This window comes from Rhyacophila brunnea, unplaced genomic scaffold (genome assembly GCF_057557595.1).
Source record: "Rhyacophila brunnea isolate RB1 unplaced genomic scaffold, BYU_Rbru_1.0 scaffold_188, whole genome shotgun sequence".
NCBI classification, from domain to species: Eukaryota; Metazoa; Arthropoda; class Insecta; order Trichoptera; family Rhyacophilidae; genus Rhyacophila; species Rhyacophila brunnea.
In genome coordinates, this window is record NW_028232846.1 from 133415 (window position 1) to 153074 (window position 19660).

Below are 19660 nucleotides of genomic sequence, written 5' to 3' on the forward strand. Positions count from 1 at the left end.
AGAAATACTCTGGTTATTTTTTAAATATGAATTATTAAATATGCCAGATGCATTACCAGCATCTGGTTTGCTAACCATATCAACTGATGGTCGATTAACCTCACTCATAGATCCTTCTACTTTGCTATTGTTTTTTCCAACAGTTAAGATAATCCTACCCTTTTTTAGCTTTGAAATATTTTTCTTAAGAGATGACTGATCTGAATTGTCAAAAAACGAACTATTGTCACTATGATGAGAATCTGTAGGGGTATTTATAGGAGATTCATCAAAATTTTTATTACCTGAATCATGTCGAACACTTCCAATGGAATATCGTTCATGGGCCTTTTGTCCAATAATAGAGCTTCTTCTATGCTCGATATCACTCATCTCACTCTCAGATTCGCTTTGAAATATATTCTCTCTACTAAAGTTTCTGGCTTTTTTAATTTGTTCGATTCTATCATGAATATTGTTTTTATATGCCTGTAAAATGACATCTTTTTTAGCTGAAAGTGGAGGGATCTCTTCGATGTTATTTATGGACATTATGTCTCTCAGTTCCATCTTAGTAAGCTTAGAATAGTCGAATGAGGAATCCAAGTAAAATTCTTTTTCAGAATTTGAAGGTTTCATAAGGGGAAAAATATACAACTAAAATATTTTTAAAAAATATATAATTGGACATATTATTATGAAAAGTATAATAGCTTGGATTGTATGATGGAATTTATTGAAAATATGGCTGGAGATAGGGTGTTACTATATGTCTGGAGTCGACACCTAAATTGCAGTTCTACTAACAATGAGAATCTGCAGATAGATTCATCATGTTCATAGAAAGAACTAAAATATGGAAAAATGAAGCATTTAATTAAAAATCCAATCCTATGATATTTTACCTAGTGATGAGATCGTAATGATTCTATGGCGCTCCATTAATGCAGTCAAATGGATGTTATCAATAACATTCTTAAGTAATTATTGATGCAAGTTCAAATCTTAAAGCATGCATAACTATCCTAATAATGTATAGAATGCTTATTTGTGAAATAAAATTCCCTTTAGATAATAGTTATTGAGATAAATATAAAGATTTATATGTGTATCTCCAAGGTGTATATAAATCTATAGACATCTTATTATAGATTATTGTAGTTGCAGATGCTGAAGATAATTCTAGTTCTTGGATTGAAATTAAAATACTTACAAATCTTCCAAGATCAACAATAACAAGGGGACTTATCAAACCATTATCTATATTATTTACAATAATAATATCAATTATGCGTTTTTTTAGGTATGAGTACTTCTTATTTCGAATTAACTTCAAAAACTCCTTCATTATTTTGTAAAATTTAAAAAAGTCCCTTACACTTTCAAACTTGTATTTTAAATCCTCGATTATATTCGTGATATCATCTATCTCTTCATTGATAGTAGAATCAATAATGCCTGAGATGGACCTGGCATCATCAAGCACTTCTGTATGATTCAAATCTATTAATCTTTGAGGTTCTCTCAGAATATTAGATGATAATGAGACATGAGCTTCGCCCTCATCAACTTCAGATACGAGTGTTTCATTATGTTCATATGTATCATCATAACTCACTAAAGCCCTTAATGATTCAATATCTTCTGAAGTTAGATCATCTAGGGTCGAAATAACCAACCTCATTATTATCCTCTTGACCTATTAATTTCCTGAATAGGATTGCAATCTCCTTTGGAGACAATACCCCATCAGTTATTTTAGCCTTATACAAATCTAATCCAGTTTGCTTTTGAAATAAATCAAGATTGTCTAGCACTTCTGCAGTAGCTATTAATGGATTTTTATTCTTACTATTAGAAAGATTTGAATCGTAGCCCGTCAATTGGTCTCTCAATAACGATTTTATCATATGAATCATTCTTTTTTCTTTATCCCCTGGCTGTATTATATTACCAATCGTTTTGGCCTTTGATGATAGTTCTTTGAATAGATCGGTTGCACCCTCTGAAAGTATATCTGGTGTTTTGTCTCTAAACACTCTATCATCAACAACTTGGTTGTGGAATTCATCACCATGGTAACCATCTTCCTCTGCACGAAGCTTGGACATTATTGAATCACAAATCACATTGCTAAATCCAAAAATTTGGTATAATATCATGCTGTTCATGTGGAGTAGATTTCTCAAAAAAATTTATACTAAATAAATATTCAAATAAGAGTATATCTATAAACAAATAAAATTATACTTCGGAATATTAAAAAGAATATAATAATTTTTAGTTCAATATAACAGTATGCTGTTCTTTTATTTTTCAATAACAAAAAAGTAAATAAATCAATCAAGAAACTAGAAGATTTACAGATTAGGATGGGATTAGTTAGGTATAAACACAATATGAAATCAAAGCATATATCACAGGGATATTTTCATCCAATAAAATCAACCATCTTGAAAGAAATTTACATATAAAAAATAGAAAATCAATTTTATGGCTTTATTTAGATATCATAGTAGTGCTCTGATCTTCAAATAATCACTTCAACAATATTACCAAATCAAAAATCAATTGTGCTGTAACCCCCAAACTATAAACTATCGGTGCTTTGTAGATAAATAAAAGCAAAAATATCTTAAAAGCATCCCCAACTATCCAAACTAGAAATAATTCCACAGGCTTATCTTCATTTCCTTTATAAATGATATACTGTAAAACAGTAGTGGATAGATCCAAAACTACTGAGAAGTTCCCAAAAAAGTTCATAAAAAAGGTATATTTCAGTAGATTCAACAGGAAAACAAACAGGGCGGTGAGTAGAATTGCTGGCTTAATTAGACATGTATTGTTGGCTTCATTAGGAGTGAAGGATTTGGGGGGATTTTTCACAATATAGCTAGACCATTTGGGTGAATTTAGGCAAATAAGATTATAATTCCCAGTAGCGGTGGTATTAATACTGCTTACATCATTATAAATACCGATGTCATTATCTTTACCATATTTGGTGCCTATATTGTGGCTACTAATTGTATTCTTTCCCAGCATTTCTTTGAGGAAATTACTTTTCTTTAAAATACCACTGTACGAATTCCATCTGAATAAAGTATCAAATAGTTTTCTCTCAAAGGCCATGAGTGTTCCTTTAAAGGAATTTATTATATAGAAATGCAAGCAGATTAGTAATACACTCTGGTATAAAATTACTATGTCAAATTGTTTCTGGTGAAAATCGAACATCTTGAGAATGTTGGAGCCAACGGTCAAAAGTGACAGAGTTGGACTGTAATGAACTTTATTCTGAAATATCTGTGGAAGAAATCCAAACGTAGGCGACAAAATGTATACAACTTTAAAACAATCATTAATAATCATTCTATAGGGGTTAGGAAAAGGAAAACTTTAGAGTGAATTTTGCAATTGAGCATATCCATTGGCCATTTCAAGCAAGAAAAGACGATTACACTACAGAAAATAATTATTCATTTATCCATACACCAATTACTTAAATGTTAAAACAATTTCAATTTAATGCATATATTAATAACTTGTCTGTCCAGCTGTGGACACTATACTCGTTGCATTGAATGTATATTATGTTAATTAAACTCCTCTTTCTCTACTATATCTTCCATTTCTTGCTCAATCTTTTTATTGTACAACCTTTGGTTCAATAGTAGATTTTCCCTAATTGCATACTTGTATACAAATAAGAGTATAATCACCACTGTAACAATAGTGTTAAACATAAATAGAGACTTGTATTCGTTTAAAAGCCGAGAGACATGCATCTCATCCTTAATAGAATCCCCATTATCTACCTCATTGGACTTTGAAGAAAATATTATAGAGAACACTATTCCACTGAAAACAGCCCCGAGTGCCACAAATGCACTGGAAAATAGAACTTGTGAGGATGACCTCAGGTTGTGTGGACATAATTTACTTGCAAGTTGTACCCCGGAAGTATGTAACAATCCAAAGCTGGCTCCTTTTAAAAGTTCCACAGCACATACTTTCTCAAAACAGTAGTTTGCAGATGGGTTTAATCTATAATAGAAGATGAAACGAATTAATTGGCAGATCTGCCCTAGTAAAATTGGCCAGAACAATCCAATTGCTTTGGTAATTTTGTTGCAGTTGAAGAAGATAATCACTTCTAAAATATTTCCAAATGTCGATGCAGTTGACATTTTATTGGCATAGAGAAATTTTGGGAAGCCTATAGTTAAACTGGTTTTATTCCCAACGGAGTGTTTCGACGAGAAATGCAATATTTCTTTATAATACAGCCCCAAAGCATTAGACATGGAAGCTCTTGTGATTCCAGAAAGCAAAATAATTATTATGAAAAATAAATATTCTATATTTCCCAAAAGCGTAAAAACAGATCTTATTGCTGATCTTGGCTTCTTTTTTATCGTTACATCTTTGATGAATAGAAATACCGAGATAAACAAAATAGCTGCAACTGCATAGTTGTAATAGTTGATTTTAAAATAATTAACAGACAAATCAGTGTTGTGGCTAATGCCACTATTTTCTGATGGTTGAATCAGCTTTTCTACAATATAGTTTGTTGCTATATATCCAAACGTAGACCATACGGATTGATTCCCATATAAACTGATGTTGTTTTCCAAATAATCCAGCATTACCTTATCAAGTATCGGCAGAGTTATAGATAATATCGAAAAATAAAGTGTATAAATGGCCCAAAGAAGTGCTTTTGAATTAAATGTAAATAGAAGCCTGAATAGAATCACACTCACTGGAACAGTTAATCCGAGCAACAATCTCTGCTTCCCAAATTTGTCATTATAAGAAGCTGCTTTTAGTCCAAATACAAATGAACATATCTGTGCTATTCCAAGATAAATCCCAAGCTCCTTCTTAGAAATGCCAAACTGACTACAGAGAAAGTCACTTCTATACTGATGAATGGAGTAGAATAGAAGCGAATGTATAAAGTAAAGGAACTTAGGGACTAAAAGCAATTTTGAATTTAACTTAATTAGCATTTTGGGGAGTAAAAAATAATTAATAAGTGTTATCAAGATTGTTTCTGCATGTAAGAATTAATATTTATTTTCTATACTGAAATGAGAAATATAAAATTACAAATTAGTATTTGCCATCTCAAGATGTGCAATTATTCTACCAAGTCAAAGCTTTATCCTATCCAAGGATATTTTTATAATCTAAATATCCTAAATTTTACAGATATTCAATGTATAGGCCAGTAAGTTTATTACTATCTCAGTCAAAGAACCTAGCTATGATAGAAACAAAACACTAATTTTCTCATGTCATCCAATTGTTAAACTGTTCGAAAGAAATTATAAAATCTGATTATTTATTCATAATTCTTTGTACTTTTGTAAAATATCCATTTTCCTATCTATAATCTCAATCATTTCATAGTTTTCATTCAACAAATCCAATACACCTTCATTTTCATCCTTAAAATTTTCAACTTTTTCATAAAATTTATCACTAACTTTTTCAAATTCTTGAATGTTTAACAGCATTTCTGAATTATTATCAAATCCTTCCACATCAAGTCGCTTTAATTCCATTTCAAAGAAATCAAGGCCTTCCATGATTTCGTTCATTTTGGATTCCTCTATATCAATTTTCTTCTGAATATTTATATAGTTGTTTTTAGCGTTGATCAATTTCATATCCTCTTCAAATATTTTTCCTGCTTCAGTCTTAAAATCTTTCAAATTCTTCTCCAGAATAGCGGTTTGCCTTTCAATAATCTCCTGAACTGTCAAGTTGTATAAGTTAACACCACTATCCTTAGTTGAATTTATTAGTCTTGAGCTCGCCTGTGCAGTTGAGGGATTGAAAGAATTATTAATGGTGGAGTTTACCAAATTTGTGGGCTTAACTGCTGATCCATTGGGATCAAATACAGATTGGTTACCAAATGGGGAAGTTAGAGGCTGAGTATTATTAAATGCTGAATTTCGTTCTGAATGAACGAAAGGAGTAGATGTAGAAACATTGGTCTGATCTGGCATGCCAGTGGTAGGCTGCTGGACGATACTATCGTTAGATTGAGGTCCAAAAGTTAAATTTGACTGCTGTCCAAAAGGTAAAGAGTTGGGCTGTTGAGTTCCAAATTGAAATTTGGTTGAACTTTGCTCAGGTGGGCTACTTGATGTGTTTTGGCCGGGTATATTATTGCTTGTGCTTTGTCCAAATGGAGAATTTGCCATAGTTTGACTAAAAGGACTGTTTGCTGTGTTTTGACTAATAGGTGGTGGTTGATTTTGAAACTGTCCAAATAGATTATTTGTAGAAGTCGGATTAAATGGTAAAGATGAATTATTGGTGTTGTTCTGTCCAAATGAGTTGGCAATATTGCTCTGTCCGAATGAATTAGTGGTGTTGTTCTGTCCAAATGGATTTTGGTTATTCTGTGTAGATGTATTCTTGTCATTACTATTCCACATTAACGGTAAGGAATTCCAAATAAATTTGTAGTACTTAAAGAGAAGAAAAACATGATATAATAGAACGACATTCATACAAATAGAAATTCCCATCCTATTGATCTATTAATGTTTATGGCAGGTAGGCTTTTTCTTAAATTCAACTTTTCTAGAATTTTTTGTTTGAAATTTTCTAGAAATTTTTTTAATAAATTTTTTCCGGTTTTCTCACGCATGGATAGGATTGGCATTGATATTGGAACAACTAAAACAGTAATTTATACAAGTCGTTCCAATGGAACTGTTATTACTGATGAGTTTGACAAGAGGGAAATAGCTACAGTGATGGAGTTGACCACACCTAAACGTAGCTTTGGGAAGGCATGTTCGAGCGATAATGTTGAGAATATCTTGAAGAGAGAAAGATTTTTCTTCCAAAACATTCTAAGTGAGGATGCTCAACAGAATACATATATGTTTCTAGAGCACCTCCATAGACTGATTTCTACCAAAGGAGAATATAAGAGTGCTCAGTTATCGATTCCAGAATATTTTTGTGAAAAGGAGAGAACTGTTCTAAAAGCAATTACAGATGCGTCAGGTTTGAAGGTGTGTGGGTTCATTACTCATCTAACATCTATTGGAGCTTATGCGGCACTGCTAAAGAATGATGTTCCTGAGTGTTTTATGGTTATTGATTTCGGTAGCCATAAAACATGTGTGGGAATATTTAGGTTTGTAGACTTCAAGTGCATCCCGGTTGAAAGGTTTTGCATAAAATCAGGTGCAACCGACTTTGATGAGGCTATTTATCAAATATTGATCAAAAAGCATGATTTACCAGATTCAAAACTAACTAGAGAAAGAATTTATAGTAAGCTAGGAAAGTTAAAGGCATCTCTCAACACCATAGAATTTGGAAAGGACTTCATATTTTCCAATAATTATGAAAAGATTGATATTTTGGTTACAAAGGAAGAATTTTTAGAGGCTGCAAAACCAATTCTGGAAGATATTAGAAACTTTTTGCATGCAATTTTTGAGAAGACCAAGTTTGCAGGTCATGTTGAAATTGTTGGAAAGAACTATCAAAATGCTTTTGTTCAGGAAATTGTCCGTGAGATGTATAAAAATATAACAGAGCAACAAAGTAAGAAGACAGAACAGCCAGACTGTAGTTTGCAAAATACAACCCTAAACCTGTCTCTTCATTCTTCAGAGTCCGCTGCACACGGTGCTTGTCTTGCTTTGGCTGTTAACTCAAAGAATATTAAGTATAGAATTGAGGAAATTGTTGGTAGAGAGATTTCAGTAAAGATAATGACCGAGGAAGTTGAACCAACAGTCATTTTTAAAAGGGAGAGTTTACAGGGTAGCTCTGTAAATATTAAATATAACAGAAAAGAAATATTTGATATTTGCTTTTTGGAAAATGGCAAGGAGATTGGAGTGGTTAGAAATATTCCAACTGGAGAGGTTGTGATTACAGTTGTGATAAATTCATACGGTTTGCTTGAAATTGTAGAGAGTAAGCAGAAGGTGGTTGATGTAGAAGAAGCGGCGGAGAGTGATACTAATAAATCTGTTAATTACAAACATGTGGAACTACTCCTCGAAAAATTCCAACTTTCGAACGAAGTTATCAGTAGAATGCATGAGATTGAAAACGAGTTTGTTAAATTGGAAAATGAGGTAAAGCTGGCAGGTGATTTAAGGAACGAGACAGAACGAATTTTGGACAATTTGGTCAATTTTTCCGAAAAAAACTTCCCTGGGCTGCTCTCTACTTCTGAAATTGACAGAGTAAATGAAATCTGTGACGAATACTATGATCAGACAGTCACCAAGGTTTTAAAAATTGAGGAAATGAGTCGGAATGAAGTATTTGAAAAATTGAATTTTATTGAAATGAAATTTGCAGATCAGGAGTCCAAAATAAAGAAAGATATTGAGGAAATGAAGTCTCAGCTGAATGAATTTCTCAATGCTAATGATAAGATGACCAGAAGTAAAAGAGAGTTGGTTAGGTTTGATTATCAATTCAAACTAGCCTTGGAAAATCTTAAGATTTCTATTACTACAAGTGATAAATTTGATATAGGTATGTATTGCAAGCTTATGAACGGTTTTAAGAGGACGATGGAGGAAGCAATAAAGGAAATGGCACAACAAGAAGAGAATGAGAAGGTTGCAGCAGATTTAAAGAAAGAAGCCAACATTGAAGAGAATAAGAAGGCTAATAATGAAAATAACTCTGAGGAACTCAAAAACGATCAAGCTGATGATGAAAAAGAAGACCCCAAGAATTCAAAGTGCAAGGATAATGCCGACAAAGAAACTGAGAAATGTAGTGATACAGAGCAGGCTTTCACTGATAAGAATCAACAATAAACTAATTTTATTTCTAGAAAGACCATTTTGTTAGGATTTTATATTTTCAAAATTACATGGGGTTTGATTGGAAGCTCTATGTTCTTAAGGGAAAAGAGGTAGTCGTTCGAGGCTACAGAGTATTGCGTATGTTGGGAAACTTGTGCTATAAGGATAATAACGAAGTGCAAGAAGCTACTTACTCTTCTGGTTGGTGTCTATGATCAAAAAATATAATTTTATTTATTAAATTGGGATTTCTTTGATGTTATTTTCGATATATTTCAACTTGATCAAACTCTGATACATTTTCATGGTAGTTGTTAAGACCAGGCTAGAAAGCAGTATTAGTATTCCAATAAAGAGATAGGAGGTGTATTTGTTTTCAGTAATTTGTGAAAGTGTGGGTTCTCTTGGTATTACTCGTTCTTGTATATCAAAACTGACTATTTTTTTATCTCCATCGGTAATGATTCTCTTTTTGATCAAAAAGATATCTCTAAACTTCTTCCTATCAATTTTCGAATTATTGATGGTTGATGCTATTTTTTCATTAAGTTCTGGACTCATCTCTTCCATTTCACTTTTCAGTACATTCCTAATATCTTTTATGTCTGTTTTTACCTTTTCCTTGACAATTGATCTTAATGGACTATTAAAGCTGTTATCAACAAATTCCTCATCATAGAAATTATCGTCAATGAAATCATTACCAACATAATTGGAATCATTTCTGTTGCCAAATTCATTTGCTTCATTCGTAACACTAATAATCTGTTTATTACCCTCACTTACCATGGCACACAGCATACTAAAAAATGCCAATGATCGTACGCCTAGTATTACCATTATGTTATTTTTGGAATGGAAATTATAAACAATTTCTGAAACCGTGTTTTAAGTACGATGAATGAGTTACAATCCTAACAAGTTCACTTAGCTAAACCCCACTGTATTTATATCCCATTAGGATGTATTAATACTGAGATAACTTATTCTGAAACCCAATCTACTAAACTGCATTCCACGGGCACATATGTCTTGACAGCTACGATGCGCTAGAATTCATTAATTTGACACGAAACATTAAGAAAAGTTGTTAGATTCCCATTCTTTTATTGAACTATGTCATCTAACCCCAGATCTATTCCTGCCGAACCAAAATTTTTTCCTTCATCCACCAAACTGATGGAATTGGATTTTTTTATTAGTTGTGAGGCTTGAGGAGCATCTGGGGAATTATTGTTTTTGGAGCTATCATCTTCTGATATGTCATTTTCCTTTGATTTACCCGCTAATCCTGATTCATCGTTTTCCGGCTTTATATCGGAATTCTCAATTAATTTGGTTTCTCCACCATCTTTTTTTGACTTATTACCATCATCCTTTTTTGGCTTGTCACTATCATCCTTTGTTGACTTATCATCATCCTTTTTTGGCTTGGGAACTTGTACACCCGCCTTGCTCAGTGCATCAACTGCCTGATCCATTGATTTATCAGCACCAAAGAATATCACTGCAAATATTCCCAATTGCAAAAGTAGAATAATTACCAAAATTAATGCCTTAAACATAAAAACAAAATAACATTTTCTTATAAATGTAAGTCTGAAACGTACTGAAACAAAACAAATAGAAGGAATCTTTACTACACACAATAGTGCTGAGTAATTTATTGCTCCCTAAAATTAATAAATTTAAAAACAACAATACCACAGTAATCAAAAAGCAGCATCTCATTCAATATCTGACACCAGATGTTCCAGCAACAACGTCGTATACTACATACTTAATCATCTATTTCTTTAATAATTTATCCATAACTATTAATATGCACACACTAATAAATACAGCAAATCCTATTCTTATATTTCTTATTTCGATCTCCTCCAACCTTTTGCTTTTGTTTAAATTCTCTCCTGCTTTCTTAATTGCTTCTTCTATGTCATTGTTTGTATAGTCGAGCCCAATTAGCTTGAGTGTTCCAGACTCTAATATCCTCTGATTGATTCCTGCCTGCTCTAACTGTCTATTAAGCAACCTTAATGTCTCAACAGAAGCTGAAGAGTCACTTCCAAGATTTGAAATATCCTTTTCTACATCATCTTCAGAAATGTTCTTATGCTCGTTGATTATTTCCATTAATCTTCTTCTATATCCTTTAATTTCATTCCACTTCTCGTCGGAATACTCCTCGTAAATTTCCTTTTCTACCTTACCAATTTCAATTTGCACCCTCTTAATAAACCCTTTTAGTTCATTTTGAGTCCTAATTTGTGGATTGTTAAGCAGATCAGTAATAGAAGACATTAGGGGTCAAAAAAAAAGAAAATTAGCTAAATATTTGGGCATTCAACAGGTGAGTCATAATATTGCTTCCCACCAATCCATTTCGTTGATAGTCTAACTTCAACACATTCAAATATTGTAAATTTTAGTGTCAATTCCACATTCAATTCTTTATTCATCAAATATTTCCTTGAGCAATAGTTCATAGCAAATTTGTCCCTGATCATTTGCGGGAAAATTCATTAGGAAATCACTGATGTCCTCTTGTGAAAGAGCATTTGAGCCTGTGGATAAGATTGAGGCAAGGTTAGTGGCTGAAATATAGCCTGAGCATTCTGAGCCATTGGTGGTTTCACTACATTGCATATTGTTGGTAATTTCATCACACTGTATATTATTACCTCTCATCATTTCCAAGCGCTTAAATGCTCCTTCAACAACATCCCTTGTGAATATGTTTTCATTTTCACCCATCGATCCTATTAGTTTCTTAAACTCATAGAAGTCAATGTCACCTTCGGGTAATTTCAATGAAGTGTTTATTGGAAACCCCAAGACCCTTACGGCTGTTTCAATTTCAGAACTAGGGATTGTCGAATTATTATTTTTTGCAAACATACGAAATGCTTTGGAAATTTCAACATCTTTTCTTGACATCAAAATAGGGGTTTGGAAAGTTATGAAAATTAAATATGTATAAAAAAGACCCATTAGGAATAGCTGTTGAAAATACAATCATAACAAATACATAAATTGTGGCTATAGAAATATATACAGTAAATATGATCTTATATGCTTTATTTAATGCGGAAATTTCAAAATCTGTTTGAATATTGGATATAAGACCATTTTACATCAAAATTACCCAAGATGCATATTGAAAATCACCTTTCTAATTTATTCCTCATCTTCACCATCGAAAAAGTCAATTATTAAATTATATGCTTTTCTAGAAACAGAATTATTCCTAGAGTCTTGTAAATCCTCTATCACATCCACTATCTTATCATCTATCATAAGATCTATCACGGGGTTCTCTCCCACATTCAATCTCAGCTTATTTCCTGCTTCCAACAGATTCTTGCATGAGTCTAAAATCTGCATCTGTATCTCCACATTATTCTTAGATGCTTCTAAATGATGCCTCAAAGCTGTAACTATTTTATTATCTAAAAGCACTTGCAGATATTCCATATTAAAAACTGTAAAGTGTGAAATATTCAGTATTGCATAAATGGCTTCTTTTCTAATGTATAATTCATAGTTTGATATCGCATCAATTAGCAAAGCAACCAATCCTTTATCAAAAAGAGCCTTAACCTGATCATAGGAGCCTGCTGAAACATTGGATAGTGTCCAGCAGATCTCTTTTCTAATTCTAGGCAGTTTCTTGTTCTCATATTTATAGAATATGGAGTTAAAAAAATCCAAAAATCCAAAATCAATAATTCTCTGTGTTTGTGCTTCATTTCCAGTTACTATGTTTCCTATCACTCTGACTATTGGGCATATGGCATATGCACAAATCTTGCCATTTTGGTTAATTCCACCGTAATTTAACTGATTATCCAACCCAGATAGCAAATCATAGCATCTTCTCATCACTGAAGAACCCAAAACACGATCCGTCATGGTACTATCAACATCACAAATGTATGATGTTCCCCAGAAGCAATCCGAGGCAATTTCAGGATCGTTCAAATGAATTACAGACTCTATCATTGAAAAACTCAATATCATATTTTCCATTTTGGGAGGTGGATTTCTACCACGATTCAAATTTGCAAGCAGCCATATCAGATTTCTAAGTACCTTTACATTCTCTACAGAATCATTTGTAACCGATTGGGAAAAGTGCTTGATTTGGTTAACTACATGCTCTATTGCCCCATTTTCCAATATAGCATCTCTGAATGCTTCACAATCTCCTGAAATATTGCCCAAACACCAAACACTCTGATCCACTACATTAGACATGGAATCTTTGAGCATGTCAATCAGAAAAGGAATTGCTCCGTTTTTCACCACCTCTCCCGTTTGCTCCGATGTACCCGTGCAAATATTTGTCAAAACCCAGGCTGCCTCTACTCTAATGTTGTTGGATAGCATGTCTGAATCAGAATAGAATGATGGGTTGAGTAGCTGAATACATCTGGGTATAATCCCTGTGTCGATTACGGCTTGGATTGGTGGATTTGACTCAATACTAAGACCAATTCTAAAATCATAGACTCCCTGGTAGATTACCTCCAATGAACTATCGAATATTTTTTCTCTTGCCGCCATGAAGGATAGCTCTTGTTTACTAGGAACAATCTCCCTTTTCCTCTTCAATATTTCTTCGTTCTTTACACGTCTCAACTCCACTTGTTGATCTTCTCTTTGACGCCGTTGACTGTTACTAGTTCTGTCTGTAAACATAAAATTTTTAGTCATCTTATGGGCCAAAAAAAGCAAAAGAAAACAACGCCCAAAAATGATAACAACGCAAAATAAAAACTATTTAAGGACGTTATTCTATAAATGAATACAAACAATACTATTCTAAAGGGAATGAAACAGATTATGAGCTTTTAATTACTTCTATACAGGTGTATCTTAATCCCACTATCAAAACATATATTCTGAAGAGTTTCTATCATGATGCTAACCTTCCATTGACTATAGCGAGTGAGTATCTTCACTGGTTATAAAAGCTAAATAAATATGACTTTTTATATTTCCGATTCTCCGAAGAGGTGCTTACTAGTAAGATACGCAAAGTCCTTTGTATTTTGCATCTTTAGCTTGTCAGCTTATTCTTCAATTGAGTTGATCTGAGATGTCTATTCAAAGGAAATAAATGAGTCCCTGGGTTAACTTTACACTATATTATTTCAATAGCAACACTCCAGGCATTCGATTTAAAAACTGACTATGCTGAGAAATAATTTTACGATAAATAGATAAAATATCTTATTAATAATTTTTAAAAAGCCAATCAACCAAAATATTATTACAGTTAATGTTACAATACAGACAAGCAGTAGAGATAATTGTTGATTCTAAGCAGAAGTTAAATTTTAAATCAATTTAATGTTACAAAAAGTAATCAGGGATCCTAGATGCTGCAAAATCTTCGACTTTTGTAGGCGATGGGTCAAATTGAGTGAACTCATAGTTTCCATAGTCATCCATCTCCATCAATCCAGCTACATTCCCACAACGGTAGCAATAGTTTGGAGCGCTAAAAATAGTCACGCAGGTGTCTGGATGATTCCAGCTGTAACCATCATTTACCAATTGGTGAGCCCTACAGATCAATTTAAGCCTATTCCGTTCGTTGAACCTTGTTGTAATGTCTTTACCAAATGTATAACCAGCCCCTCGGGGCGACTGTCCCCAGCCTAACTTCTCATCTGGATCACTCCACAGAATATCACACATTATTCCCTCGTGTGGTATTTCTACCTTTCTATCCAATGCTCTCAATTGGTCCAATGTTTCCATTGCCGGGCTCAATCCTCCATGGCAGCAAAAGGTATCATTGTTCACCACTGCAGAAAGCGGAATATAATCAAACATATCAGTAAAATATCTCCAAACCTGTGTTGAGCCATATTTTCTTAAACATTCGTCGTAGAATCCGTATACTTGTGTAATTTGTCTACATTCATGATTTCCCCTAAGGAGCCAAATTCGGTCTGGATATTTGATTTTTAAGCAGATTAGTAGAGTTAATGTTTCAACAGAATGATATCCCCTGTCAACATAATCCCCCATAAATAGGTAGTTAGTTAATGGAGGCATTCCTCCTATCTTAAGTAACTCTAATAAATCGTAGAACTGTCCGTGAATATCTCCGCATATTGTGATTGGGCTCGGTACACTTATTACATTCTCTTCCTTTATAAAGATATCTGTAGCAAGTTGGCAAAGAGCCTCTATTTCTGACTCGGACGGCGGATTACATTTTAAAACATTTTCTAAAATTCTGTCTATCATGGGTCAATATTTTAAAAATAAAATTTAAATGGCTGTTCTGAAGCATATTAGTGAACCTATTTTAAGGAAAAGAAATACTATTTGGTAAATTCCACAGAAAATACTGTTTAAAACAACTGTAATATCATAAGATTCAAGGTTGTTGAACCGGAATTCAATGAACTGCAACACTGAGTTTTTGCTTGTGCTTCATTGTGCATAGCGATTTATGTCTCACTGGCATTTTCTACTGCTTATGATCTGCAATCAATATTGGGCCAACATAAAAAGAAAAAATATGTTGTTGTTTACAAGAATGCCAACTCAGATCCTGATGTATGGATAACAAGAGGCCCTGGAATATTTACACTTTGCTTATTAAAACAACAATCCTACCACCCCAATAAAAACTTCTAAACTCAACATTTATTTCAATTGATCAACTGTTATTTTAAAATCTTGAATACTAATGATTTCGCCTCTTCTAGTTTCAACCAAAACTCTTTTATCAAACTCACAATTCTGATACAACTCATTGCCTGTTGAAACAACATCCAGGATCAATTCATCTACATCATAAACAAATGCACTATCAGATTTGATCTCTGAAATTATGCACTCATCACCTTGCAAAGGATGATACCTTAGTATTTCATCATCTTTACAAATATCGGCATTGAATACCTCATCAAAGTTATCGGGCTCATATACATCAATCAACATTTTTGCTTTACAGAACCTACATTCTACCTCTATGTTGTGCTTTTCAATCTTGTGGACTTCCTTGATTTTGATTTCCTTGATAATGTCCTCTGAAATCATAATATGGTTAGGATGCTCCTTTAGACATGTACCACACTTGATTCTAATGGCATACTTCTGTGCGATCTTTAATCCCTTAACATTTTCGAACTGCCCTTTTATGGCCACTTGAAATTTCATTAAGAGGGGATTCGAAATAATTTTTTTTGTAACAAGGGGAAACAAGGAGAAGGCGATATATTAACGATATTAAAGAAATGCAGGGAAAGTCAAATTTTCTGTATCAATGAATAAGTATTTCATGTGTCATCCATCACTTCTAAATATAGGTGATTTTAGCGTTGCACATATTGTAGTTTCTGTATGAAGACTATATTAACCAATTTATTGGACCAGTCTTGATATTAACCATTTGTCGACTATTGAATTTTTTTTAATACGTCATAGAAGGTAATTTTTCAATAAAAATATAAAGTGGGGGTTGGAATAGATTAAAGAGGATTTTAAATATCTACTCATACATTTAAATAGTAGATTATGGATTCAATGTCGTGCCTGGTGAATATATTTCATATACCAATGGTAGGGCATTTATTTCTTTATTATGTTATATACCGTTTTTAGCCCTTACTTATATGCTTCTATTTCAAAATAGACTTTGCAGAGTTGCTTATTTCGCACTTCTTTCCAGGTTGCTTGTACTATCCGTTTCATTTCTCTCGTCGGCTCTATTTCCCCGTTTTGATTTGAGTACATCCCTGTTTTTAACGGATAGAAAAACATTTCAAAGAAATGGCGAATGGTCTAAGAAAGTAGGAGGTATAACTGATGCAGAAGAATTTATAAATCAAAGCATTCCGATGAATAACGATGCGCTCCAATATAATGGTCAAAATACAAAATCATACAATACTAGCGATACATCAGATAATATTGCCCGAGCCAAGGGTTTCGGAAATCCATCCAATTCCATTTTCGATCATCTTCTTGCTTGGGATACTACTCACTTATTAGGTATATCCATGAATGGGTATACCCATGAGCACAGTCTACCATTCTTCCCCCTATTTCCACTTGTAGTTCGAGTAATATATTCCATTACATCAATAATAGCAAAATGGAATCTTATTCCCTCTCTCTCTCATCTAACGATAGGTGTCATTATAAGTAATATATGCTTTATAGTATCCTCTTTATTACTGTACAAAATAAGTAAAATTATATATGAAGGAGGAGATCTAAGCACTCACAATGCTAATAGCATTCATAGTAAAAATAATAGCCGTATTATTAAGAGTGGTAATACGAATATACATCAGGATTTTCGTAAATCAACAACTATTAGGCAGTTCCTATTCTATACCAATATTCCAAATCATCTCTGCCTGCCTGAATTAATTACATTCTGCTTCATTCTCAACCCTGCTTCAATTATTTTTTCTAGTTTCTACACAGAATCACTCTTCTGTATGCTGTTTTTGCTAGCTCTGTATAATTTAATGACTGGTAATCTGTTTAAATCAAGTGTGATACTTGGAATATCTGCAGTGTGTAGAAGTAACTCTATCTTATCTATCCTCTTACTCCTACCAATAATGGTCAACAATATATTTGGAGAAAGGAAACTTTTACTGGCAGGTAATCGCCTAGGCATAGCTTTCAGGTATTCCTCCTATTTGATTATTACCATTTTACCTTTGGCTTTATTCCAATTATATTCTTTATTACTAATTTGTAGAAGGGATTGTAGCTTTTCAATATTTATTCCTTATTCGTATATACAAAAACAATATTGGGAGCAAGGATTTATGTATTTCTATCAGATTAAGCAAATTCCAAATTTTCTAGCTGGAATACCTTTTGTGTGGTTTAGTATATATTCGATATACAAGTTTATTCTAAATAACAAGAGTACTATTGCCAATATGATGAGCAACAACAATACCACACACGCAAACAATAACATATATGCCGGTTATAATAGGAACATCATCATTCATATTAATTCTCTAGTACTCATGCTTTTTTTTAAACTGTTCACAATTGTTTTCTTTATCCATTGGAATATGAGCATGCGCTTTATCTCTTACAACCCTATTATATATTTATCAGCAGGTGAATTTATCTTGAAAAATTGGAGCAGTAAATTCGCCAGGTTTCTTATCTATCTTTTCATAATTTATTGCATAGTTTATACGGTGCTATTTAGTGCGTTCTACCCACCTGCATAAATAAATAAACATATGATCTAATTGCTTGTATCCATACATACTTCTTGTGCAAATGTTTTTTGAACTGTAAGGTCTACTTTATTCTGAATAGTTTATTTTAAAAGATGATTTATTAATTTGCAAATTGTTTATTAAAATTTTAATTATTCTACTATGGAAGTATATCAGGGGGAAATATTGGTTTTAATCGGCAGTATTAAGATTCAATGCTATTTTGACAAACTAACTATCACCATTAAGGCAATTTGATCAAATACTCTAGAAAAATTTGTATATTAACAGGTATTTCGGCATATACTATGATCCATAATTCCACAACATATAGTATAATCAGTAAACAGTCCTAACAAATATTTATTAGGTTTTTTGCTTATTTTTCGAATCCCCAAAAATGGCATATTTTCCTACAGATGAAATTGTGTTATTTGATGGATATGTGGAACTAAACAGGTTAATTGCCCTGGCTGTATTTTCTACCATGTTTATGTATGGTTTAAGAAAAAAGTATTTCTATTTTGGAATGATAATCCTATACTTGAACTATTTAGATAAAAAAAGGCACACCGAAGAAAATATCGCCAATAGTACTATAAAAATAAATGATCCATATAGTACCAATCTATTGTTCAATAATGGTGATCTATCCAATAATAATTACAAAAGTATCTATTTGAGAGATTATTTTTTTTGTAATGATAAATATATAAAATTGACTCTAGCATTGATATTCCAACTTACCAATAATCTCATTGGCCTATTTTCTATCTCATTGCTACAAGGTATAATAATCTTAAGGGCTATCGATATTTTTGTGATTTTTTATGGGTTTTATATCTGTGGGAAATCTTATAGAGCGATTATTGAAACATATTATAACAGTAAGAATTGTATCGATAGTAAGTTTGATTTATTGTTCTCACTTACTGTAGTAATTCCTCTGTTGCTATTGTACTTTAGTCTGAAAATTGTATCTACCTTAATAATCTCAGGAATATTTGCATTTATCTCCTCTGTTGGATTTTTAATTCTATTCAAATCGGTAATCATAACCTTTGAAGACACTATTAAAACTGATTTTCCAAAAGAGTTTACCAATAAGAAAATTCAAATGAATGAATTTATACTAAGTCAGGTGACTTGGATACTCTTATTGATGGTAATTTCCATAATTTTTCAAATATACAATGCCAAACAGATGAGAAACTACAGAAATATATATTTTAGACCAACCAAGTATATGCCAATAGAATATATTAATGTCAAATAAAATAAATAGAAGAGTTACATATAACATTTTAAACATTTCTTCAAAGCATTGGTACATCACAACCTCATCTGTGGGGCCACTTCATTCAAAAACATTTTCGAATACTTTTGCAGGGGACAGGAAACCTTCCATTTATTAAAGTTCCTTCTCACTAGAATTTTTTAGATTATTCCATATCTCCTTTCCACTCATTCCATTATCTATAACACCTCTCATTTTCCTACTAGTTCTCCATTCTAAAAATTCCTCTTCAGTTATCTTTACTATCTCTTTTTCTGTATTCTCAACCTCTACCACTTCCTCTAGTTCTCTGGAATGATCTTTAGACTTCAAAATGTAATCGTAAACATCAAGGT

The 19660-nt window shown here is 32.6% G+C and overlaps 2 protein-coding genes and 1 pseudogene across 2 annotated transcripts; 1 reads left to right on the forward strand and 2 right to left on the reverse strand.

Moving 5' to 3' along the window:
* Positions 1-6656: 6656 nt before the first annotated feature.
* LOC147073019 (uncharacterized) lies at positions 6657-8813 on the forward strand. Its single transcript, XM_085945686.1, has one exon. The coding sequence runs from the start codon at positions 6657-6659 to the stop codon at positions 8811-8813; it is 2157 nt and encodes a 718-aa protein (XP_085801812.1).
* A 3165-nt stretch (positions 8814-11978) lies between these two features.
* Positions 11979-13517, reverse strand: LOC147073020 (uncharacterized). Its single transcript, XM_085945687.1, has one exon. It carries the CDS (start codon positions 13515-13517, stop codon positions 11979-11981), a length of 1539 nt encoding a protein of 512 aa, XP_085801813.1.
* Positions 13518-14159: 642 nt separating this feature from the next.
* LOC147073021 (uncharacterized) lies at positions 14160-15065 on the reverse strand (annotated as a pseudogene).
* Between the last annotated feature and the right edge of the window lie 4595 nt (positions 15066-19660).